Source organism: Strigops habroptila, chromosome Z, assembly GCF_004027225.2.
Source record: "Strigops habroptila isolate Jane chromosome Z, bStrHab1.2.pri, whole genome shotgun sequence".
Lineage (NCBI taxonomy): Eukaryota > Metazoa > Chordata > Aves > Psittaciformes > Psittacidae > Strigops > Strigops habroptila.
In genome coordinates this window covers 10,840,618-10,866,770 of record NC_044302.2, presented here as the reverse complement: position 1 = coordinate 10,866,770, position 26,153 = coordinate 10,840,618, and the positions used below count along the sequence as shown (strand labels likewise).

Sequence of the window (26,153 nt, the reverse complement as noted above, 5' to 3'; positions counted from 1 at the left end):
GACACCAGAACTGCACACAGTACTCCAAGTGGGGTGTCACAAGAGCAGAGTAGAGGGGCAGGATCACCTCCTTTGACCTGCTGGTCATGCTCCTTTTGATGCAGTGCAGTATATGGTTGACTTTCTGGGCTGCGAGCACACACTGCCCGCTTTGTCAATTTTTATTTACTTATTCTGTGTAACAGGTATAGACTTCCAAGATTGCCTTTTCTAAAGCTAAGGATGCACATACAAAGGAAAGCATCTAAGGTCATAAAAGACAGAATCAAAACGTATCAGCATATTCCTGCTGCTGTCACTCAGTTCTGCCATGCTGCTGCTGTGGCCTTTTTTAAAGGATTTATCAGGTGTTCAATCCTGCAAATGCAATGCACTGAACACAGCCATTGCAGAAGTAATCAGAAGCATTTCACTGTTGAAAGACCACACAGCACAGTACAAAGTGAATTACTCTTATTTAGGACAGCTCCAGGAACAGAAATGTTCTCCTCAATCTGCTACTGAATTGGTCTGAAATGAAACAGAGATACCTTGTGTTAGCTGAGGGTACCCTATGGCCTCTCTCCATTCTCTGTCGTGCTGTCTGCCAGTGAGCAGTGCTGATCCAGAAAGGTCTGTTTCATTTTGCTGAGACTGCCTTGACAGATGCTGATTGTTGTACATGGGAGGAAAACCTACAACTGCATTTATCTGAAAAGTGTCAAAGTAGTTCAAGTTTGAAAGACTAGATTGGAAGAACTTTGTCTGGGTGGTATGCAGTTAATCACAGGATTTTATGAGTGCTGCCCTGAAGGAAATGAGTTTGCAGGCAGGTCAGAGCTTGTTATTATTCTTAAAAATTATTTTATTTCACTTTGTGCAACAAATTTTTGATTGTGCAGCAGCAATCTTAAACATGGCACTGTTGTTTTGTGTCTAAGCTGGGAGACATAAACTGTATGGGTTTCAATGTGTATATTTTTATTAGCTGATCTCCTACGTTTTTGAAAGAATCTTGAGCTGCCAGAAAAATATCGACATACATCAGCTGCCAGACTTCCTTCCTAAGGGTGCACGTGCATGCAGTGCAGTTGTTCCTGCACTGTGGATGCTCCACACTTCCACTCTCTAAAATTTGTGTTCTTCAAAAGAATTAGATTCCCTTTGACATTATTCTTGATTTACTCTGTATCCACATTCTTAAGATTAACATGTTAGTATGTTGCTAGTAAGTCCCATTTTTATTTCCTTTTTTTGTTTTTCCCCTCTTCTATACTGCCTAGACTGTGAACAAGTTATACTTTTCTGGATACTCATTTGCTGTCTGCATTTCTAATCCTTCATTGCTTGCAGACTGCTATTTACCTTGCCAACGTGGTGCGGTAAAGGTGTATCAATCTCTTCTTTGATATGCATTTGGTTCCATATCCAGTCTCTCTTCAGTCGTTTATGACTGGCACTGTTTGAAGAAAAGTTTTGGGTTGTTTTCTGGCTTTCTTCATCAGCAAACGCTGAAGCCATGAGCAATGAGAAATGTAGGATAATGTGGTTCATCTTTTTCTGTTGCCTAGAAAGGTATATAAAATATGAAAACTACATAAATAACAACATATAATTGGATCAATTAGAGCACATTTAGAAGTGCAAATGGACTGTTCTTCTATAGGAATATTCAATTACTTTCTGTATTACTTTTCATCTGCCTTAACATCAAAATTTGAAATATCGGGCTTCTTCCTTCCATGAAACATTTTTAACTAGACAACAACTGTAAAACCCAACAAAGATATTTTAATGAGATAAAAAATGTGCAAGCTTTGAAAGCCAGCATCCAGCTGAGCTACCATTGTTCATCTGAAGAGGAGATTCAGCAGTGAAGATCAGCTGTTGTATTGCAGAAAGCAGAGCTTGGCTGCAGAGTACAGCTCATGCAGAGAGCAGGCCTTGGAAGCAGCACTAATGGAAGCTGACCCAGGTCAAAGTTTCTGTTAACAGAACTTGAAATTAAATGTTCCAGCTTGACAAACCCAAATATGATGTTTTGACTTGCCCTGATACAAAATGTGTTGTAGTCAATACCTTCATATGGAAAATATTGATTTAGAATAAAATATAGGGTTTTTTAGGTGGAAAAAATGATTCCTGTGAAATTTTCAATCACTTCCAAATACAATGTAGGAAATTATCTTTCTCAAGAAACTCATTTATTGATTCAATTCCTTGTCTTTTGAAACATTTGAAGACATGTATGACGTTCCTTTATCCCCTATTCTCAGGTTTTACCATCTACAAAATGATAATTTGTGAAATTATTCTCAGGCGAAACCATATTTTTGCATCATCTGTTAATATTAGCAAAATTCAGGCCTGACTTTCATGTCAGATTGAGAAGTTACAACATTTACAAACAATGTTTGCGATATTATTTTAATGTAGAGAAGCTGGTTAATTTTCTTACTAAATTTCCCCTTCCCATATAAAGGACTGTAAGGGAACTTCAACACTCAATCAGACTTTAAATTACACATAAATGACTTTCCATTACCTTTTAGGAGCTGTCAGCATGCACATCAAAAATAAAACTGTTAATTGTGATAGGGATGTTGACATCACACAGGTTGCTAGATGCAAGATTAAATTAATATTTTCAGGAGGAAGATGCTGAGATTTCCAAAATTACTCTTTGGTAACCAGGCAATGAACTTTATCCCATGTCGCAGCTTCATTGTCAGTAAAATGATCTTATCCACCATGAAATTTTGCTTTCCTGTTTTTGTTTCTCTTCTGCGTTGTTGTACATAAACTGAGGAACATTCCTTGTTCTTTGTGGTTATGTAGGAAGTGACCAAATAAGGTGGCTTTGAAGTTGCTTTTTAATAGCTGAGCTGTGTTTTATACAGTTTTATGGACTCATATGAAACTTTTTGATTTAGCTAGCTTTTTGTATTCTATGCACTTACTTTGGCTCTAAATATTTTTAGAAAAATGAGTAAAGTTTAGTTGTTTTGCTATGTTATATTTGTATACATGAACACTTTACACCTGGACACTGGAAGGTATTGATGTGATTCTGTTGTGAAGGCAGGAGTCTGCCTTTTAATCTTAAGATTACAAAACATGATAACCAAAGGAAACCAGTTGGTTAATGACAACTAGTACAGGCTGTAGTTTTGGAAAAAAACAGACTGTAGTGTTTGCAAAGTAATTTTCTCTAGCTGCTCTGGTGCAGTGGAGATGTCCTCTACTGCTGTAGTGAAGAGACTAATTGGGAAAACTTGAGGACAAGACTGCCCACTTCAGTTTCATTTCACATTTACAAACATCCTTGCAGAAAGCATTTTTAACTTAAATAGTCAAGTCTTCTTTAAAGCATAGTGGTCTTGGTAGAAATCTACTTCAGAAAGAGAAATTTTAGTCTTCCTAGTAATATTTTCCTGGTATTTGCCTCTCTGTTGACTAATGCTCTATTCAGAGCCTGACATGCCCTGCCAAATGCCTTAGGGTACTTCTCTCCCTGTTGCTGATAGTGATTACTAGTAACTGCAACTCTGTGACCTTCGGTGTTCTCATACAGAGCACTGCTTGTAGGAAATGGAAGTCTCAAATTCATAGTAGGTATACAATTATCTGTATAGGAGCTCAGGGACTGTGATAATATCCTGATTATTCCTGAGGATTCATGCAGCAAGCACAAACTCTCCCTTGAAGTAGGTGGTCTGTATGTGTTTCACAGTTCAGGCCTTGTTTGACAGCCTGGCCACTAATACAGAAAGTGCTAGACTGAATCTTTCTAAATATGTAGAATCACAGCCTGTCTTGGGTTGGAAGGGACCTAAAGCTTATCTAGTTCCAATCCTCTGCTACGGGCACGGTCACCTTCCGCTAGAGCAAGTTGCTCCAAGCCGCTGTGTCCAACCTGGCCTTGAACACTGCCAGCGATGGGGCAGCCACAGCTTCTCTGGGCACCCTGTGCCAGCGCCTCAGCACCCTCACAGGTAAGAGCTTCTGCCGAATGTCTAATCTAAATCTATGCACATCTCATTTGAAACTTAAGCTACCCTGTCCACTCAGCAGTTCCATCTTTGCGTTCTTAGATTTTTAAGGTGGCTTCACTTCCTTTAACTCCTCATTAATGGATTCCTTGTTAAAACTTTTCTAACCTCCAATGGTTCCTTTGTGAGCAATTTGGTGGAGTATGGTCTGCCCTCTGGTATGCACTGTAGGTCAAACACAGACTGAGGTAGAGGAGCCTCTTGCAAAAAAATGACTTCTGCTTCTCTTTGGCATCTTTCAAAATTTCTCATTTTGGTACAAGCAACACTGCACCCTGGAGCACTTGGCATGCTGCCTTTTCTAGGGACATGTGATATGCATTGCTCCATAGGACAGTCTGACTCCAAGAAGACTTTCTCTATGACACCATGCAAGTTTTCCATTTAGCAGCTGGAAGTCCATTGCTGTTGAATCTGTAGCTGAATTCATCACAATATTTAAGAATACCCTTCTTTGGCAGTACATGCTAGCACTTCAGAAGCAGGACCCTGCTGAGCAGTAGCTGGGTAAGAGCACTGTCCTGGTGTGAAGGCCACGTTCCATGGATGTTAGCTTTTGACAAGCTGTACTAAACACTCTCTCATTTTTTCACCACAATAGTTTTCCTTTCAAGGAGATTTCATTGAAATGCCAGAGGTAGCAGCAGAAGAGAGATATTCCTAAGCCTGAGCAGGGCAGTGCATTCCCATGGAGTCAGAAGCCAGAGAGTTTCTGAGGCAGCCAGGACCGAGAAAAGGACATAAGAAACACCCTTTCAAGTACTGACCTTCCCGCCACCCTTCCAGAGAAGGGGACAGCACAGCATGTGCTTTGACTGATGTGTCCCACCAGTGGCTGTCCCTGGCACACTGCCATGAAGCCCCATCACTGGTCTACCTTAGCATACAACCTCCAGTTACCCCTCTGATTAGACCAATCATTCAAACTTCTTTCAATCTAAGCAGTGAATGGTTTATTTTGGTAGCGAAGCTTCTGGCTTTGCTCTTAAATATTCTTTCAGCAAATGATGGGTTTTTCCACCAACATTATTCATTTAATGCATTCAATTATTTTAGCAAATAACTCTTGGTCTGTAGGGTACTACAGACAGTTAATTGAGAAATTCTGGTATTCAAGCTGATTTATGGGACACATGACTCATTCGGTGTAGTTTATTCTTGCAGATTGGAAGTAATTATTAAAAAAATGTCAGGTGGAGGTACAGACAATGGTGTACTAATTAGAGGTTAGCGTTTTACAAGTGGTTTTGGTAAGTAATCAACTGTAAGGCTGATGAGCAGCTAATAATGTAATGAAAACACTTAATGATGAAATATTCTTACGAACATTTGTGGGCTTTCTTTTTTTTTTTTTTTTTCTGGTATTTGCTACATCTGATTTACTTCTTACTCTAAAAATTTATCTTAATGCTTAGGTGAGGTTAGTTTAGTTGGCAAATAAATTTGTTCTATGCTTGCATGTTAAATAGCAGTTAAAACAGGCTTCTGTGTGGAGACTTTGGTGAATGAGGAGACAGTTGTGGCTGAAATGATGTGTTTTTCTGGTTGATGGGACTGAAATATTATGCTAGTCTTTCAATATTTTTCAGCATCTAGAAACCAGAAATGGTGCTAGAAATAGTGAAAAGGAACATCTTAAGAGAGAAATTGGCTTGAAGTGGCTGTCATACCAGAACACAAATAAATTCTAAAAGGTTTGTGTCCATATTGTTTAAATAATTTGCAACCTCATTGTCAGAGAAGCTGGAAATGAAATTATTATTGATGATTGAGCTGGGAACTTAATGATTATTTTTGCGTACAGTATCTTGGTTGGAATCTGAACAAAGTAAATGAAAATGAAAAATCCCTTGCAAAACCAAGAGTTCCACTAAAGCAGAAAATACTAACAAAATTACTAATAATCAATACTATAGGGCATAATCTGTTCCACAGAACTGGAAATTTTGATGTTTCTGCTTTTTAATGAAACCTGAGGAGCCAATGCCTGCAGCCATGTAAATGTAGGTGATACTAAATATCTGAAATACTGTACTCAATCAAGTGGGAGAAGTATGGAGCTGGAAGGAAGGTGTTTGCTCAGCTTAATGTGCCCTTGCTGTGAGTGTGGGCCCTGACCCTGCAGGGTGCCGGAGTGAGTGCATTGCCCATGGGGATGCCCTGGCTGGGCTAAGAGAGAAAGAAAACTAAGAAACATTCTTCACAAAAGGTTTTTGCAGGAAAGTTAACTGTGGATAGCTTTAGCCGAGTTTAATAAGTATTTTCTGACTATCTTTCCCCACTCCTGCCTGCTGCACTCTCTCCAGTATTCCTATATAGCTTTCTGCAAACAATTCTGTTGCATTTGCAATGGATAAAACCCTACCACACAGAGTAGACAACATTTCAAAATTATTTTTTTTTTTAGATGGAAATTTTTTTCTTTTATATACCATCTAAACACCTCCAGAATTACTATGCTCAATGAAGCCATGCTAGATAGAAAGAGAGTAGAATGTGACCCAGTGTCAGCTAACAGAACAGCCCTGAAGAACCATGCCATACAGAATCCATTTTAACATTAATTTCTCATCTATATAATGTTTAAGACCAAAGGTAAATGTGTGAATGCAGTGAGCATTAAGAAATAGATAACATACCACACACAGGAGGGGGATAAAGTATCTTTTTCCTTGCAATGTCTGTAGTAAGCAGGCAAAACATTATTAAAAGAAAACAGTCCTAGCAATACTTAACACTTCCTTTCAGGGACTGTAAAGGGCTGTGCAAACATCAGCTGATAAAGCCTCCTGATTTCTGTGTGAGAGGTGCTGCAGCTAGATAAAAAGAAATATCCACTTCAGGAGGTACATTTGAAGTGCAGAGGACATAAATGTGTTTTGCCATCTCCTGACAGTGGACCAGGGTCAGGAGTAACAACAGTCTCAGGTTTTGTTCGCCCAGTTTCCTCATCTCATAATTAGACCACGTTGCTCTAACCAGCTTCTGAAAACCCAGAGAGCCACACCAGCCAAGTAATCATGTCGGTATAATTGTTACCTTCACTCCAGTTTCTGCTTGGCATAGAAGTTGCAAACCTGTGATCCTCCTTCACTCCCTTGAGCTTGCAGTGTGAGAAGAGTTGAGGGATATAGTGAGTGCAGTGAAAACGGGAACTTGGGTAGGTATTCAAACTTTAGTAACATCACTTAAAAAACTAAGTAAATTGTGCAACGTTTGACCTGGAGCAATCGTTTTTGTTGCATTTTCAGCTATGATTTTTTTCGGGTGGTTTCTTAGTGTTTATCTTAGTTCTTAGTAAAGCTGTCTTGTAACACGTCCTCAACGATGTATAATGATTCATTTTAAAATAGGCCTTTCCTGAGAACACTGTGCCGCTTTTTCTTTTCCAGATTATTGAGCTGATTTAAATGTGCCAAGTGCCTGACTACCTGGTATTATATTTTTGATTGTCCTTATGTCGATTTTATGCATCTGTGAAGTGGTTTTCACTGATGACTGGAGTCTGGAGTGCAAATGCCTACCTGAAAACTGATTATAAAATGACTTTCTATATTCATGATAGTACCTTTGAGTAAATAGCCACTTTGATGACTAAACAATCTGGAGAGCAAATGCCTGTCTGAAAACTGATTATAAAATGACATTTTACACTTGTCATAGTACCTTTGAATGAATAGGCACTTCAGCAGTATCTTAACTGAACTTCCTACTTTGAAAAGAAACTCACCTGTCACTCACTGTTGTGAGAGCACTCTTGGATGCATTTGGTGCTGTTCAGTTCTTGGTGTTGATAATGCAACACCATATATCAATATAGTTGAGGAGATTAATCAGCACTTGAGTTTTTGGCTCCTCATATTTTTTTTCAGAGAAAAAGAATAGTTCTGATCTGAAAGTTCTTTGTGGTTTCAGCTCCAAGTTTCTGGTAGGTCTGGGGAAAATGTATTATAGAATGGTTTGGGTTGGAAGGGACCTTAAAGTTCCAAACCCCTGCCATGGGCAGAGACACCTTCCACTAGACCAGGTTGCTACAAGCCCCATCCAACCTGGCCTTGAATACTGCCAGGGATGGGGCAGCCACAGCTTCTCTGGGCAACCTGTGCCAGCGCCTCAGCACCCTCACAGGGAAGAACTTCTTCCTAATGTCTAATCTACATCTCTGTCACTTTAAAGCCGTTCCCCCTTCTCCTGTCGCTACATGCCCTTGTAAAAAGTCCCTCTCCTGATTTCTTACAGGACCCTTTAGGTATTGGAAGACTGTTAGAAGGTCTCCCAAGTCTTTCAGCCTGTCTTCATTGGAGAGGTGCTGCAGCCCCAAGATTAATGATTTTTTTCCTCTGTCTGTTCAACTCACCAGAAAATTCTCTCCTGCATGATATAAAACACGTCTTTGTCTCATGGGTAGATGGAGGAATGAGCCAGGAGATGCCTCTTTCAAAAATGAAGAAATTTAGTTATAAAAGATCTATAAATACTTACTATGTATACATTAAAGATTCATTGTCTGGTGGACAGCAGGCAGCCAAATTGATCTCCCAGTCTTTCTGTTATCTCAGATACAGAAATGGCTAAAAATGGGGGAGGGAAGCACTGGTTTGGCTTTTTTTTTTTGGTTGTCGTCTTTTTTTTTGTCTTTTTTAAGGAAACAAAGCCCTCCTCCAAGCTAATGTGTGGGAGCTTGTGCTCTGAAGGCAGGTGAGCAGCAATAATGAAATCTACCTGAATGTCCTCCCAGAGCTTCCTGACACCCGTGCTTGCATTTAGCAAGTGACTGGCTGACTCTAGGATTAAAGTGCTGCAGTAAATACTGAGAGAAGGGCATATGAAAAGGCTGAGTGTGAACGGAAAATAAGAAATGTGTCTAAGCAGATGTTTGCTGTAAGCAGAATGATTTTGGAGAAATGGGTGACGAAGAAAGTTGTAAAAGGTCACAAAGATCTTCTTTGTTCCTTGCCAGGAAGCCTCTATGGCAAAGGGATTTATAGATTTGCAGTTTGCTTGCCTAGAAGTCACCTTATCACGGATCTGAAAGAGCAGCAGGATGAATCAGATGCAGGATCTGAGCTTGCATCAGTAAATTCTCCTGACCTGCTGTTGTTTGTTTTACATCAGTGATGTGCCTGGTAATATTTTAGCTGGGTAGATACACAAAAATAAACATATTGGTGTGAGTGGGGAAAGACTGGCCTGTAGCAGGCCTTGCATATTTCAACCTATGACCAGTGCAGTACTAGAGATGCAGTCAGCCATCATAGTGGGCCAGAACTGGAAGCCTTTCGTGGATGGTGTTAGTTTAAGTGCATTTGGGGATCTGAAACATTTCTGTTTGTGGAATTGAATCCCATACGTGATCTAATAAAATGTGACTGTATTTCTGTGTACCTGTATAGTATGTACAACAGTGAGCAACTTCCAGATAGGTCAGAGAGAAGCTATGGGTGGTTTTTTATGTGGCATGTCAAAAATCTTACAGAGTGAAGTTATCCAACCAAGAAGGAGCGCTTCTGTGTTTCATGTGCACATGCTATGATTCCTGTTCCAATCTCTAAGTAAATAATTTTTGTATTGATCTGGTGTTCTATCTGAGTTTCTTACTTACAAATCTGATAACTGAGAAGCAAATTAAATACATGTTTTAGTTACCGGGCTTCTTAAGGAAGCATTACTGTTGGACTAGATTAATAATTCTTGAATCATTTCTGTTGTTGAAATGACAGTGCACTGTTTGAGTAAGGGTTGTTTGCTGTGGTGAGGATGACTCATGCGGCAAAGGTAAAAGAATACTTTGAAATCATTAAAATGGGTGATGAGAGCGCTGGCCTTCTCTTCTTATCAGATCAGTTATGCAATCTAATTGTTTGTTTTTTCTAATGGATGACTGTTTTCCTTCCATATGAGCATCCTGGTATGTCTGGCACATAATCTACCAGTTTTAGTAATACTACTGGTCTTTTGCTGACCCAGGAGAGAAATACATGTGAAGGTTTATTAGAGCCACACTGAATTATTAGGTGAGTTTTAAGAATCTTCCACATTTCACACTCTCAGCATGCAGATCATGTATCATGCCAGGTGCAGAATCAATATCTTCACTCATTTTTCATGATAATGCTATTTGTCATCACAGAGGTTGTAGAGATACTTGAGAGCTGATGATAACCAATTTGTAAATGAACAGATACAGTAGGTGAAGCACTGAAATATGTATGTTCTGGTGCTGCTTAAAAGTTCTTACTTGGGCCTTGCTACTATGCTCATATAATGCTTTACTACAGAACCTTTTCCTGAAGTGACCCCAAAATGGATTAGAGTACTTTAAAGAAGCAAGTGGTATTGTCCAGTCTTTCCTTGCATAAAGCCTTTTACTTCACGTACAAATATGTTAGTACAAAATACAAGAAGGGATAAAATGTGCTTAAGCATAGTGCCCGGTATAAACCCAGCCACTAAAATATTCTGAAGCTCATTTGTGATTAAATTATTAAGCCAGTTTATGACACTGTTTCATAAAAAACAAATATATTAACATAAACAGAAGATTTGGCTTACTCTTAATTGTTTGACAGCTTGGACACCACTGAGTTTAAGGTCATGAGCTACTCTCTTACAGCTCTTCACAGCTTCTGAGCTTTGGGAGCACGTATATGAGGGCTGAATGACTCCTGAGGAGCAGGAGTATTCTGATGTTCAGTGACAATGCTCAAACCCACAAGCAGAGTTTGGGAGCTGGTACAGAGAATATTATCACCTCATCATCATCGTGTCATACAGATTCTGAGTTCTGTTGATTTAGAGTGTTCATTTTTTAGAATGAGGAAACTCATAGTACCTATATCTACTGTGATTCATTTGCTTTGCAGATGTTGCAGTGGTGAAACTAACAATTAGGTGACAGAAAATTTGTTCTTGGCCGCACGTCTTTTGATGACAGTTGCCAAATGCTGTTGAAATCTGAGCTATTTTGGGGGATTAACTTTGCATTAAATACTGCCCTTGTGTTCTGAAGTGAGCTAATAAAGTGGGTGGGATTAACCCTGCATATGCATACTTTGGAACTGCAAAACTTTCCCCTATGAATTCTTCGTCCAAAATATAAAAGCTAAGAGGAAGATATGTCCCATCCAGATTAATTATTGATAAGGACAGATGCTGAAAATAGTGATGAAGTGCCAGTGTTACAGGCAGCCAAAGAACTTGTTTTCTTCCTTTTATGCAAAAAGTAGTTTCAGGGGTGATCTTGCAGTCAGGTGTACTTATTCCTGTGAATGATTGAGGCTGTGTCGGTTTCAGTGGCATATTTACATGGCTGTAGATCCAGCTTCTTTTTTGCTTGCTTTGAGCCAGTTTCCTTTTGCTTAGCCCAGACTATGGTGGCTCTGGTAGGGGAGACAGAGGTGCAGGTGTTTCAGCACTGAGCCTCCCTCATCCCCAGCACTTCTCACACTCAGATGATGATGTTTAATTTTTTGGGAGCAACGGAGGTTTGGGTGAGAAGGGGACATGGGATCCTCCAAAAATTATTTGGCGCATCCCAGTGCAGAATTGGAACAGTTTGGTTATATTGAAGGTGTTAGTGATCTCTAAAAAGATTTCTCAAGCATCTCTAACCATAAGCTTTGTTTCCTACAATAAACAGTGTGCCCATTTCAGAATTGAGCTGTTTTGATATGGCCCCCTGGTTGGTTCTGCTGTACACAGAGATTAGTCAAATCTGCCACTGAATGTTTAAGAATTTGACCAAGCTGAAGCAAAATAAGGTACACTATAAGAATAACATGTTATAGAGCTTTTTCCAGTTTCCATTTGTTTCCAGATAAAGCCTTAGTATCAGTGAGGCTTCCTAGCACAGAGCTCCAACTGAGAGGCTTTGATTAAGGAAAAGTCCGCATCTTTTGAGAAACTGTGTGCAATAAATACAACTTTTTTTTTAAAAAAGTGCATTGTAGCTGTGTTTACAGCAGATAAGATTTTCTTGACATTTTCCTTCAACAAAAGCTCAAGAGCAAAAGTATCTGTCTCGAACACAAGCATCGTGCACAGGTCACAGTAATTGGTGTTTATGCGCTAACAGTAATCTGAAGCAGAGAAGCCCTGTTTAGTTGGCTATGCGTTTTGATTCCTTTGTCCAGGTTATTCTACTGGGTAACTGAATCCATTAGTATTTCCTCTAAAAATTAATTTTGTGGCACATAAAGAAAGCATATACAGAAACATAAATCTCTTGTTTTCTGTCTGGGCAAGAGGCTAAAAGCCCAGGGTGTGTCTGTGAATGTTTTGTTTGGTAATTAGCATTCAGTATTTTTCTCCCTTTTAAAAATGTCTAATTCAAATGTCAGTTCATTCTTATCTATTTCCTGCTCCTATTCAACTAGACTTCCAGACCAGGCTTAATTAACTTTAAGACCTTTTCTGCTTACCCCTATAGTTCAGTCTTTTCCTGGAACATTTCCATTGTTATAATATCCATGTGTTGTGAGATGATACAAATGATATTATTACTGCTCTTATGAATTTACAATGAGCCTTTCAATATTTTTATTTACAGCTTAGCTCTTGTCTGGAAAATCTCATCTTCAAATCAAAATAAAACTAGAGAAGCAAATTTCCAGCTTACAGTGCTCATAAAGTGAATCTGGAGGGCCTGAAAATTCAGGCCTCAGACACAGGGAAGCTTAAAAAGATGAGGAAAGCTGTTGTAAGTTTTTTGATTTTTTTTTAGAGCTAGACTTTTTTTTGCATATGGATTTGTTTCCATGTGGGAGCGATTGTGATTTAACACAGTTTTGTGTTGTCCTCCATCATCTATGCACTGGCTTAAGCAGGTCATCAGTCTGATGAATTTTGCTACCCCAGTCCTGAGGCAACGAGAGAACCTGCACGCAAGGAGAGCTTGCTTCATGAAGCAGATTGCCACCATGGTGGGTGGTAGTTCAACATGTAAACCATGACTGCAGGAGTGTGCGGGGCATGCCATGCTTCTGTTCATGTGTGGTAAGAAGGCCTTGTGAAAGTGCTAGAGGTGAGAGCTGGGCACATTCCAGCTGGCTGACCCAGGGACATTTCTGCTCACAGGTCTTCTCAAGCCAGCACCAGAATCTGGGCTGGTGGCTGCTGCCGCCGCCCTGCTGGGGTGCAGTGCGGTGAGCACCGGGCAGCAGCCTGTGTAACCCCGGGAGCCGATGGCTTTAAAGGAACCTGTCTGTCTGGGGAGTTCTTATTCGCAGAAGTGCTGCACTTGTGGGTTTGCTGCCTGAATCTGCAACACAGCTGGAGGTATTTCTTAAGCTGAGGCTGGAACTCTCCTTAGTGCCTGTGTAAATGGAACGTTTATTCGTCCCCAGCTCATATTTTGTTCACGGCCACTGAAAACCCTTTTCTTGTGTGATTGAACCCTTTCTCTTAATTTAAAGAAGCCAAAGATCAAGCCATATAAGGCAGGTAATCCAGCTCACCATTTCACAGCAGGAAAATGACGCTATATATTCCAGAGAGAAATGTGCAGCTTTCTTCCTGTTTGAAACTTAAATCATCTCCAAGTGCAATTACTGGAGGATTCAGTATCTATTCTAATCCTAAACTTTTACCAGGGCTGCTGCTGACAAATCTAGTGTACAAAGCAAATGTGTTCATTAAGTGGTGCTACAGACGATAGAGTTCTGCAGTAGCTTTGTTACTGTCAAACTCACACTATTGTCTTTGTAAGATGAACCCATTACAAAAACCATTCCTGCTTTTGTGCTCTCTGCTTTCTGCCCTTGCTTCTTAATTTCTGTGCTGGATATGTGTTTTAGGTGGAATACATTGATAACCTAGATGGAGGTTACATTGATAACCTAGATGATACTAAAATGTGCGTAGTATGACAATATTGATTTTTTTTTTAATAACAGCCTGAAAACCTAAATCAACAGTGCTGAGCAAATAGATAATATATACTACTTCATTGTAGTTCTGGTCTCATAGATTAGGTGGTGAAAAGTCTGATGCTATATTAGTTGTATTAATTGGTTGGCCTAACCCTAACATGAGTAAACTGGCTCTCTGGCAGACAGATCATATATATCTGAAAGATAATGGCAATAAAAGCCAGTAAGATCATGTAAATCTTCTCTGAATTCAGGTCTAGGACTGGAGGTGGTAGGGGGAGTATCCCACAAAAAGAATGGAGAAGCTAATCTAAACCTCTGTGCCAGTGGAGATTCTGAACCTGTGACAGGAACAGTTTCCATCAATGGCAGGATTTCCTATCATTTGCAGAGAGCAACATTAGGCCCTTAGTCTCCTCAAGCAGTATGTTGTAAGGTAGAATTTGCACTCCTAGAGGATTTCCAGGACACAAATTCATAGCAGATAGCATCATAAAAGGAAGGGGAAAAGGAAGACTGATACTACCAACGCATCGCTTAGAAATGTGGACAAAGGCAGGAGAAGAAATTCAAGGGTATCCTTCAGACATACTGTGGAAGTGGAATTTCCCTTTATATTGTCATACACAATAAGAACAAGGTCCTGTGTGTGCTGTAGATAACCTACCTTGTGTGCTGTGAACTTTGCCAGGTGTCAGCAGGACCATTCCAGATGTTGCTGATGGGTTTGGGGCGAGAGAAGGATGCAGGGAAATATATGACTTCAGTGGGCTACTGGAGCCAGGTGGGCTACTGTTAATTTGTGGAGACTAATAGCAGACTTTTTGAGAGAATGTGTTACAAAAACAGGAGGCTCTTTCTCCTAGAGTTTTGGCAGAGACAGTGCTGAGATCCCACAGGAACACGAGGGTTCTTATGACACCTAGGCTAGGACAATAAAACTGACTTCTTTGGATATTGAAAAATGAAGAATTTAAAACATTTCTGCGTTTGGTCTACCTCTGTCTATGGTAGTGCTCTGTAACTCCTTACATTTCAGATAGCAGAAGAATACTCCTTCCCCTCCACTGGTCTTTTGGAAAGGCCCCATCCAGTTGTGTGACTCTGGTTTATTGATTGTAAATCTTTACTTGAATATACTCAGAATACCGTAACTGAAGTGTAGGCAGTGTGAACACCTGCAATGGATGGGTAAGTTTCCTCTCTGTGGTTGCCCTGTCTTTGCCTACTTTGGAAGACACATCCCTTGAACTGTTCCACTTCTGTGAATGTCCGTGGGCTTTAACAAGCACCTAGGAGGGTTGGGGCCCAAATCTTCTGCCTGCCTTACAGATGTGTATAGCAGCATATGTACAAAAGAGATTCATGACACAGATAGCGTCTCAGAAGTATGTTACAGAGACAACTTACTTAAAATATTCAGCAAGATCTTAGATTCAAAATAATTCCATGCTTATTAACAAATTTGAAATTTATATCAAGATGAGTGAAGCTCAGGTTGTCATCGAGTGAAAAGACTAATTTGTATTGTTGCACTGAAGAACTATAAACAGGTTCTTCACAATTTTTAATTATTTTTTTTTCTATTTCAAGATCAGACTGATTGCAGAGTTGAGGAGATAGGTGGCACATGCATTGGTGAGTCCTGTTGGTGGGATTCCTGGGTTTGCAGTGGGCTCTGTACCTGGGCCCTGGAGCAGGATGGCTGCAAGCTCCTTGGCAGCAGAAATGGTGGCTCCTGGTCATGGCACCAGAGTGTTGTCGGCTTTCTGTGTTTGCAGTGGATGTACACCTGTGTAGGCCCTTCAAATGGAGCAGGGCGCTGAACTGAATTCCCCAGATGGATCAAGCAAACTCGTCATGGATCAAACTAGTACCAAGCTCTGGATGTCCTAAGGTCTGTTCTCCTAGTCCAAATTCTCATCAGCTTTTGTCCACATGTGGGGAATTATGTTAGCGATTGTGAGCTGGGCATCTCTCTATCTTAGCAAGTTTCCAGTTTACACAAAAAGTCACTGTCTGCTTTGTTCTAGGGTAGAAGTGAAACCAGTCCTGTCAGGGCTAAACTTTGAGGGATTTTTGATTTGTAAACCCACAAGGATAACAAAGGGGAAGCCATTTGTTTTTTAAAAAATACACCAGAATATTTTCATGGCCCACAAATTTCTCCCAAAGACAGAGAACCTCTTGTTTTCTTCTCAGCACTAACACCTGAACCTCTGAATGAAACTTCTAGAACCTGAACAAAACCTGCAATTACAAATGCATGACAAAAATAATGACGAAGATTCCTTACAGAAAGCTCAGCTGCTCAAAATAATCAGTTATGTCTCTTCAGTGACGTAACTTCTTTTTTTTAGAAAATAGAAAACATTATCTGGCCTGATTGAAGCCTGTAGTTCTGTAGAGATGTACCCTAACAAGAAAAAAGAGTTTTTAAAAAGTTTTCCTATTTTTCATTTGTAATATTAATGGTATTAATGGATTTACGGGTGCTCAGTGAAGTCCTTTGTTCCATAAATGCTACAAATCAGAGGAGCTTCTAAACCTTGCCCAGTGATTTTTACCTATATCCTGTTTTCAGTTCTGCTTCCCTCAACAGAGGCAGGATGTGAAGCAATCCTGGCAACAAACCTGTTGTGCACTGTTGGGGTGGAACTTTCTCTGTCTAAGCTGCCGCTTCAGCACTGAGCCCTGCACCTAGCGCTCTGCAAGCTGCAGGTTGCTGAGGGACGTGTAGCTATGTCATGGCGTAATTTTGGTGTTAGCATTTGTTTTAAAACGTTTAAGGAACAGTTTTATGATCTTATGTTAAAGAGCAAAGCTTTGGGAAATTCTTCTTGTTGCAATGCAGCCGTAGCACTCGGAAAAACAAAGCCCAGGTTTGTGGGCAAAGCAGGAATGATTTGTTAGTTGAGTTTATCTTTTGCTTTCAAATTAATCTGTTTTATTGTTTGTAACTTCACATTCTTCTCTCTAGTATACTGCACTATTCCAGTGCTTTCATATGCTAAATTAATTTCTTGTCCTTTTCTCCTGTTGGTCACCCTTTATTTAGGGTAAAAAATAACTCCTGGAGATAACTGCAGATAAATTGCAAGTCAGCATTTCTGTGATTTGTTTCTGGTATATTGGTTGTTGTTACAAGGCACAAATTAACCTAAGATGAGAAGCTTTTGTAAATCACTGGAGTATCCTTGCTTTTGTCTAGTATTTTTTCCTACGTGAACATCTATAATACTGTATGCTTTTACAAATGCTGATATAATGATTTATAATCAGTGGAGGCAGGGACACATTGATTAATTAAGCCTTTGTTAACTGCAGTAGCAACCAACTTCTAATGTTTTCGATAGCTAAGAATGGAACAGATTTTCTCACAGAAATTCATCTTCTTCCATATCTTTTTTCCTTGCATTTCTTTCCTTCCTTTATCTTTATTACAGCCTGACAAGCAGCACAGTAAGGTGCTGTGCACACTGACAGTCCTGGTATTGCAGAATAGAGTTCTTACAGAAAAAGCAGTATCAATTCATCTTTTATGCATAAATGCTTTGTCTCTGCAAGCTGTACAGCAAACTTGTTAGCTCAGGGACTTGCTACACTATCTTTAGGTTAAGATAAAAGCCTTTCCAACCAACTTTTTGTAGCAAGCCACTGCTCATAAAATAAGTCATCAGAAAAAATGATTCTTTTTGGACCACTGAAGTCAAGAAACTTCTAAAATAAGAATTGCTGGTGCTTTAGAACAGAGGCTATAAAACCTGGTCGTCCAGGGCTAGGGTGCTAAAGTAACTGGGCCTCTTAAACTTGAGATTTAGGAGACCAGGTCACTGATGTGTTTATGTAACCTTTCCTCTAAGCCTTTAACGAATCTCTTAGCAGGAGAGATATGCCCGAGTTAGCTAGTGTACATGGCCTTCACCTCCTCTGAGCATTGGTCACAGTAAAGCCATAGCACCTTAAACACAGATACGAAGTCGACCCCCACTTTTTTAAAGCATTTTGCATCGGATCATAGCACAGCATACACCTTCTCACCCAAAGCAATACTAAGCCTGTAACTGTCTACACTGCAAGTGAAATCCTCTCCTAAAGGGTTACAGGTGCAATTCACAGTATCATTTCTGTCCATTTTCCCTTATGAATGAGCATCGGCAGCATCGTCTAAATATTACAAAACAGAATAAAAAAAGGAAAAAAAAAAGAAAAGGGCACATAAAATGTCTCTTCTTTTAAACAAGCTAGGAATATTGTGGTATAGCCCAAGAAAGCCAGAAATTTTCCTCTTCCAGTGTCATTTGTAAACAGATCTGCTGTTATCTGCACTTTATTTGGTTTAAGTGCCATCCTTGTTAGGCCCAAAGGGTTCTGTGGATATATATATAAACTTTGTAACCTGTCTGGTGATATTTCTTAAATTATTTAATACATTAGAAGACATTTTTGGAGTTAAAAACCTTTAAAATGAACTTCATAGCCAAAGAACAGCAAATACCATTTGTCCCTTACCTGAGTCAGAGTTGGTGGAGCTTCGGCTTGTTCCCAAATCAGGCAAACTAAAATCAGCAGTATCCCAAAATGTTAAGCAGTGTGCAGAAAATGAAGATCAAACAGAAAAATACGCTTCTCTTTTTGTTAAGCAATACTGGGAGTGTTCAGCTCTCCAGTCTCTAAGGTTTTCCAGCTGGGAGTCAGCCTTTTCCCGTCCTGCATCCCGGCATCCTGTTATTGTTCCAAGTAATACAGTGAGAAGAGGGAGTGGAGGAAATAGATAAACTTAGCCTTATTATTGCTATACCTACTTATTTGTTGCTGACTCTAATGAGGGAGCTGAATAAAAGGAAATAGGCTCTGAGCGTAACACAAAAGTTGGTATGTTATTTAGTATTGTTTTATGAAGAGTTTTAGGAGTTAGGTGGTACTTTGAATAGCATCTGATACTTGATCAGCACAGGCTATGCCTGTTTTGCACAAATGGGATTTTTAAAGCAGTTTGGAGATGTCCTATCTGTAAATATTTTTATACCTGCAAGCAAAAAGCTAGAGCCCTCATGTGAATGAGACTGTGTTCCTTTAAAGTGCTGTTAGTGCTGAGTATAAAAATGAAATTTTACAATATTTTTCACAAGTAAAATTGTGACCTTAGAGTACCCAGACCCTTCTGTGGGACTGCGATGCATTCCTCAGTGCCACCTGCCATTTTCTGGCCCCTATCTAAAACAATGCAAAGGTCTACCTCTGGCATTGGGCAGATTTTGGAAGGGGATTTTTTTTTTTAGCTAAATAATGCAGAAGAAAATCTAAGAAGTGTGGGATCTAACTTAAAACTTACTTATAGCCGGTTATAATAAGTGTAGGCAGATGTTCAATGTATGTTACTTAGGACTTTAAACAATAATGTTCCACAGTTAAATACTCTCTTGCCCCTATTTGTCATCACAGTCCAGCACAGGTGAGGGTATTGATTTCCTGGCTTGCTAGAAGGCTGAGGTTGGTCAGATTGTTTCACATTTTTATGACGTATAGCAGCAAAGATAGGCTTTTTAAAAAATCAGTACATTAATTATTCAGAAAAGTTAAGGAACTAATGAGGAGATGTTTCTCAGAGTCTTACATGAGGAGACCAACCAGAGCTGAGTTTTCTTACAAGAAAATTAGTCATTCCTGTGTCATTGCTGAGAGGAGAGCAGGGAGGATGTTGATAGGAGTTTTCCAGGGAAGTGCAGCTAATCTGGTCAGGATGCAGCTCAGAGATAATCTGGTACCCACAGCAGACAATGGTCCCAGATATGATTTACTTTTGCAAGTGACTTCAACTGTATTTACAACCATTGCAGAGCCTTTGATGTTCAGATCTTGGGAGCAGGCATGCTGTTTAGCTAACCTAAACAAAGGAGAAGGTTAAGGGAGCCCTTCACGTCCACTGCTCAGAAAAGGAAAAGAGAAAACCCTTGTGTTCTCTATATATGCCTTGACACAACAGGTCTAGATTACCAAGGACTGTTTTGATGCCTGCTAAATAAGATTAGATGCAGGATTTGCATCTAAAATGTTCCTCAGGGAATGATCCCAAATGATCTTGTTTGGAAATGACAGGAAAAAACAGATGGTGGAAAATGCAACCATGTTGTGCTAAACTCTTCGTAGCACTCTGAGCAGGAGCTGTAAAAAGAAACTGCCTCACCATTGGACTGAAAGAAGGGAATCATGAACCCTTTTGAAAACACGATCCACAGGGACTGTAATGAGCAAGCCTGCAGGCTGGCACAGGCACATTAACCTTGGTACAGGATTTGAGTTTGAAGAGCAAGTCTAAGGCAGAGGTATGAAGGTGATAAAAAATTTTCCAGAAAGGTTTTTGGTAAACAATCTTGATTTCAGTGAAACTTGTTCACCCACAGAATATCTGCTTTAATTGAAATGTTCCTTGAAATAGAAACCCCAAACAATACGATCTCTTCTTCTCTCACTAAAACAAAAATGATGAAAATCATCACCTTTCATTCATTAACACTGCTGATTGTAAAAGCAGCCCAGCTTTCAATTCTGACTGAATTAGTTAGTGGGAAGCTCATGTTTTGGTGTTGAAGAGTTTCTCTGTTATGCCAGGTTTGAAATGAGAGTGATAGCATCCATCATAATTTTTGGTAAAGTTGGCAGTGCAAACACTCTTCATGCCTGTGCATTAATTTAAAGAATAGACAGAACCAGATTCTGCAGTAGGTGATGGACAGGTAGTGTTGTGGGGCTGCTGAGGCAGGAGGGATGGGAGAGGTCTCCCTCTTTGGGCCCTGGCCTGCACTCTGCCCTGACTGTGAGCTGTGATTCCTCACTCTGTAAGGGATGCAGTGTATCAGAGGTAGGGAGCTAGAGAGAAGCAGGGTTATGGACGCCTCTCTTTCCTTCCTACAGTGTATATATATGTAAGTGACATGATGCCCATCCTGATACTGCCTTTCCTGGGCATTCTCCCCATTAATGGGTCAGATGTTGCCAGCTGAAACACTTGGCTGCAAGCTCCTGACGTTAGTGCTGGGGTGACCAAGGGTAGCGTATCTGTGTCCCTGCACTCAGCAACTGTTTGACCTGTTCTGAAGTTCCTGAATGTCTACTAGGAAATTCTAAACCAGAAGAAGATTATAGATAAACTTTAAAAAAGGTTGAAATAATGTTGATTTTTCTTTCAAACAAGACTGAAACCTATTTTTTCCGCCTTTTATTGTTCTGCGAGTGCCTCAGGGGAGATAAAAAGTGAGATTGTTGCTTGAACTGCAAGCTATACACCGTATAACCATTCCAGACATCGGAGAGATGTCATCCCAAAAGCTGCAGCACAGAAATAGCTCTGTGATGCTGGGATTTGTGTGACTAATCAAGTGCGGAAAGCGTTTTATCTTGAGAGTAAGATTTTACAGTATTCAGGTAAAAAGAGCAGAATGCAACAGAGTGGGTCACAGACTTGGTGTTGCTTTCCGGGTGATGTTGGGCTGCCATTCACCTTAGTGTGTTTCCTGATGCTGATGTACCCCATCCACTTGTAAACTTGCTGGAGAAGGGATGTGTCTGACTAGTGCTTTGTTCTGTGCCAGATGAGTCCAAGAATAAACAAGTTCCTGGAACGGAAACTACATTGGGTGTTTACAGGACATGAGATGACCCATATCTTACATGCTTTCCTTGATGCCCCTCGATTTTCCTTTTATCTTGTGAAATTGAACTGCTGGTGCTGTAGTGAAGTCATGCCACTGACGTTGGTGTCTCCTGCGCCAGGTCACAGATCTTCCCTTCCTCCCCACCGAGTTCCATCATGCAAGGGTGGGCAGAAGAGCTCTGCTGCTGTGCTTGGAGCATCTTCCAGCAATGCTCTGCTGGGCCCCACTAAGGCAGACACAGACACACACATGCACATGCTGTCTTGCTGCTGCACAGCCATGGCCCCACTTGGCCACAGTGTGCCAGCCCCAGCTGGTGGGCAGATCGCAGTTGGGGCTCGCCAGATCTCTCTGCCATATGGTTTCATGGAGTGGGAGAGAGGCTGTGACACCCTGCTATCGGTGCTCGACGTGCCAGTGCCAGGATGGAGATGTGTGAGGCATGGGGTCCAGGCTCTGCTGCACCACACAGACTGTGCATGAGATGCCACAGGCTTCCGTGACAGTGATCAGATGGACCCGAGTCTCAGATTGCTGCCACCCTTTTCCCAAGGGCATGGGATTTCAGACTCGGGTTTTGTTTTGTTAAAGTAGCGCAAGGGAGAAGGGAAGGAGGTACATGTGCTTTCTATAAAAGCTGTTTGTGGATCTGTCTGCTGGGCTGAGCATGTCTGAGCGTTTGCCAAAAGGAGGGTGGAGAGAGCTGCTCTGAAAGAATTCTTGCTGGGGGGTTGAAGCCTGGGAGCCAATGCACTAATGCCTTGTAAATTGGTTCAGTGACTTTTACTCATTTATGTCCACTCCCTTTATTATACCCCCAGACCTAGGTTGCCAAACACTGTGCAAATGCAGATGGTTTAAGTGTATCATTGACAGTCCCCCATGTATTATTCCTGTTCTGCAGTCTGCATTGTGCCTCTTCTAGCCAGTGAGTGTATGTGTAAGAACTCCTAACGGCTTGGAAATCAGTCAGTATGGATTTTTTCCCCTAGGCTGTTGAAACGGAGCCATATGTGTGGAGGCAGCAGCAGCTAGTATTTTCCCTTATTTAAACACTGGAGGCCATTCTCTGCTGTGATGTTGTCTCCTCTGCAGTAAAGCAGCTCTGATTTGCACGAGTTTGAATTTAGCTACTGCAGTGGAATGTGGAATATAAAGTATCAGTCTTTCCCTAGAACTGATAAAATAGCATTTAATTTCTAATGGAATAATGGCACAAATAGCTTCCTAGCTTCCAACACAACAGGGACAGCACAAATCTGATGGAAATCCAAATATTTGGGGTTGGGTTTTCTTGTTTGTAATTTTGGCATAAAGAAACACACAGCAATTAGTCAGGGAAACTAGTCACAGAGGCTGAAGGGCTTGGTCTATAAAATGCCATATTTCAGTGACTGTGGTCTTTGCAATGCAGTGGAAAAGCCATTTTTAATCTTGTGGTTACCTGTGAATTGCTCAGTTTGATAGTGCTGAGGCATGGGCCTCGTGTCCTCAGCTACATGTTAACACTTCTGAACTGTAAGTATCTCATTGCAAATCTGCTAACTGAGGGAATAATGCAGGATGAAAAATGTGTAATGAATAATGAAGGGACTCAAGCTTTAGGAATTAATGATTCATGCTGAAATATATCTGCCTTGGACAATTTTCTTTTGCTGATATTTCATCTTGATCCTACAAATGATTATGCTGTGCCCATCCCTGTGCACTTTAACAGACATTAGAAAGAGTAAGAGTTGGTTGCTAACATCCAAACAGAATCTCAAAGGAGAGAAAATGTATATTTAAAAGCACAATGGAAAATTTAAGACAGTTAAATCCTTGCTTTGACTTTTCAGGATTTACATTAATATTGGAAATTCAGAGAAATATAAAAATGATTGATCTTGCTGTTTTGCAAAGGTTATGCATGAACACTTCTATTAGGAATTAACTTCCTGAGCATGCTCCTGGAAAGGTATGCTGCTAAATTAACTTATTGTGAAAAGATATATTTACATTAAACAGGAGGAAAGATAAATGTTTATGAATTACTGCAGGTAGATTTACAGCTATTTTGTCTTGTCACCAGTTTAATGCAGCAGAAAATTATGCTGATTTAACTTTAAAAATTGTTATGAAGAGAAGGCATACTTTTAAAACACTTGATTTTCAAAAAACCCCACCTTTTATGTATTTGCACACTAACGGAATATTTTTAAATGTGCTTCAAGTATCTGTGAAATAACATGGCTGGTAATTAATATTATTTGTGTTATCATAGCCTTCTCTGAAGGCTGCCAAGTTTAACCCAGAGCAATAGATCCCCAACCCAGGCCCTTTTTTGGCAAATGGGGCAGTTAAGCCAGAGGAGCTCCAACCCAGACCCTGCCCTCCCCTCAAACCAGAGCTCTGTGCCTGTTGCTGTGCTGTGTAGCACAGAAACCTCTGTGAACGTGGGGATCTGGCCTGGTTGACTATTGGACTGCGACGGCCAGATGTTAGTGCACTTAGTCCTCAGAGCTGTATAGAATAGAATAGATGGTTGGAAGGGACTGACAACAATCATCTGTATTTGGCTTCTACAAGGCTGGGCTAGGATCTCATTAGGGAAACTTTCTTATGACACTTCCAGTGTTTCCTGCCTGTGTTCAGATGACAAAGGAACTGGCTTTCTTGAAGAATTTTGTTGTTTCCTCTCCTGACCTTGGTCGGTCTCTGCAGGTGTACAGCAGCACAATGAGAAATGCCTTCTACGTGTTTCCTTTACATGATCAGAAAGGTTCGTTTTGGGAAGGCTGGGATGAAATGTGAGCCCTTTCTAATCATCCCTGTGGAGCATTATCACTGCGTCGGCTGCACGTAGGAAATGAGTGCAGAAGTCTTGTGAAATGGAAGCAGTAAATCTGAGCAGATTTAAAAAATCTGGTGTGTTGGAAACAAAAAGGCACCTAACCCAACGGCAGTGAAATGCAGTGAGTCAACAAGCTGGAATGTGCTGTTGGCTGGGGGTGATGCTCTTTGGTGGCTTCCATCTGGATGGGGGAGAAAATGTGTGTGGTGTGGCTGTGGAGAGAGTGTTTCAGTTCAAGTGGGATGAGTCCTGACTCTTTGGATTTCACTGGGGGAAAGGATGCCTTCTCCAGTGCGACATGGGACAGCTTGTTTAGCACTAAAATAGAGAAGCACATCTGTGTGTCAAGGAGGCTTTGTTTCACATCACCACTCTCTGACTGTCACTGCAAAGTTTTTCTGTCCTGTCTTACCTGGAGGGGAAAAAAACCCCACGATGTTACTGCTATCATTAAAAAAAGTAGATTGTTTTAAGAGAGGTCAAATTAAGACTCCAAACAATGGGTACCTGAGTATGACTTGACAGTGGTGCTGCATCTATTGGCAGGCTGAAATATTTAATGTGCTACATGAAAGCCTGGAACAAAGTAAAGGTTATTTTATAATGAGTCAGTTTACAGTTATTGGAGCAGACTTGGTATTTGACAATTGTACAAATGTAAATATAAAAAGCTTCGACCGAGGCTGTAAACAACAGTTGTTTAAATGCTTTTTACAATAACTTGAATAATAGTTGAAAATCTGGATTGTTTAGTGTGAGGTGTCCTTACCCATGGCAGGGCAGTTGGAACTAGATGATCTTAAGGTCCTTTCCAACCCTAACTATTGTATGATTCTACGATTTTCTTCCTTAGCAGTGATTGACCAGTTCAGCTGTCATGGGTTATATTTGAAAAAATGCTGTGCTTTATTTTGCCTTGACAGTCTGGAGGTGGAAAGGGAAATAAAGAGCAATTGTAGTCACAGAGTTACATTATCCAGTAAGAGCTTAATGCATCACAAATGAGAAGAATGAGAAATTCTGGATTTTGATTTGGCTTTACAAAGCAAGAGACCAAGTGGCATATGAGAAATGAGAGTGCTGTGCTACGTGCCCTTGTTAATAAATACGAACAAACATAGTTTGCAGCAGGAATCCATAGTTTGTGTAACCGAAAGAATTTAGTGATGGAACAATCTTTGCTTATTGCTGGAATGTCAGAGACTTTCTTGCTGCTGTAGAAGTTGTGCCTATTAGGCAGAGCAGCGTGTTTGCATGCATCTTTATTGATGAGATGTAGCCAAGAGCCTGGGGTGCTGGAGAGATTCCTTGGCTTGTAGTGGTGCAGTGGAATTGCTGTGGCTGAACAGGTGGAGATGGTTGGGGGATTGCAGATGTTCCTGTCACAAAGCTGAGGATTTAGTTTTTCTTTTGCTGTTTAAGGGTTTGCTTCCCACCCTTTCTTTTCCAGCCAGCACACTGCATTTTCTCCTCCTTTTTGCCTGCCAGTCCACAGGCACTCAATACCCTTCTCCTGCTCCCTCATGCAGCTCCTCTAGTTTTCCTCTTTCCCTGCTTTCTCTGCAGCACCTCCAGATTGTTCTGTACTGCAAATGAGACCGTGCACCTCAAACCTCCGAAGAGCAGAAGGGAACAGTCCCTTCAGGACTACTGGAAATTGATACAACTTGGAAGTGTGTCTTTCTAAAGTAGTAAGAAGTACAATAGTGATTTTAAAGGCTTTTATTGCTAGTTAAAATCAAATGCTGCCCTCATTTTCTGGAAA

At 40.5% G+C, this 26,153-nt stretch overlaps 1 protein-coding gene across 2 annotated transcripts in view; it reads right to left on the bottom strand.

The window, feature by feature from the left end:
- The window catches only part of CDH5 (cadherin 5), a 31,260-nt gene extending 12,643 nt beyond the window's left edge, over positions 1-18,617 (bottom strand). The window contains exons 1-2 of one of the 2 annotated variants that reach the window (XM_030471390.1): positions 18,413-18,617; positions 1,345-1,546 (exon numbers count right to left, since the gene is read on the bottom strand). In XM_030471390.1, the coding sequence (XP_030327250.1) occupies positions 1,345-1,533 (189 nt within the window). In that variant the 5' untranslated portion in view covers positions 1,534-1,546; positions 18,413-18,617. Of the gene's footprint in view, positions 1-1,344; positions 1,547-7,070; positions 7,164-18,412 lie in introns of those variants that run through there. The other variant, XM_030471391.1, reaches the window with a different exon arrangement.
- Positions 18,618-26,153: the final 7,536 nt, after the last annotated feature.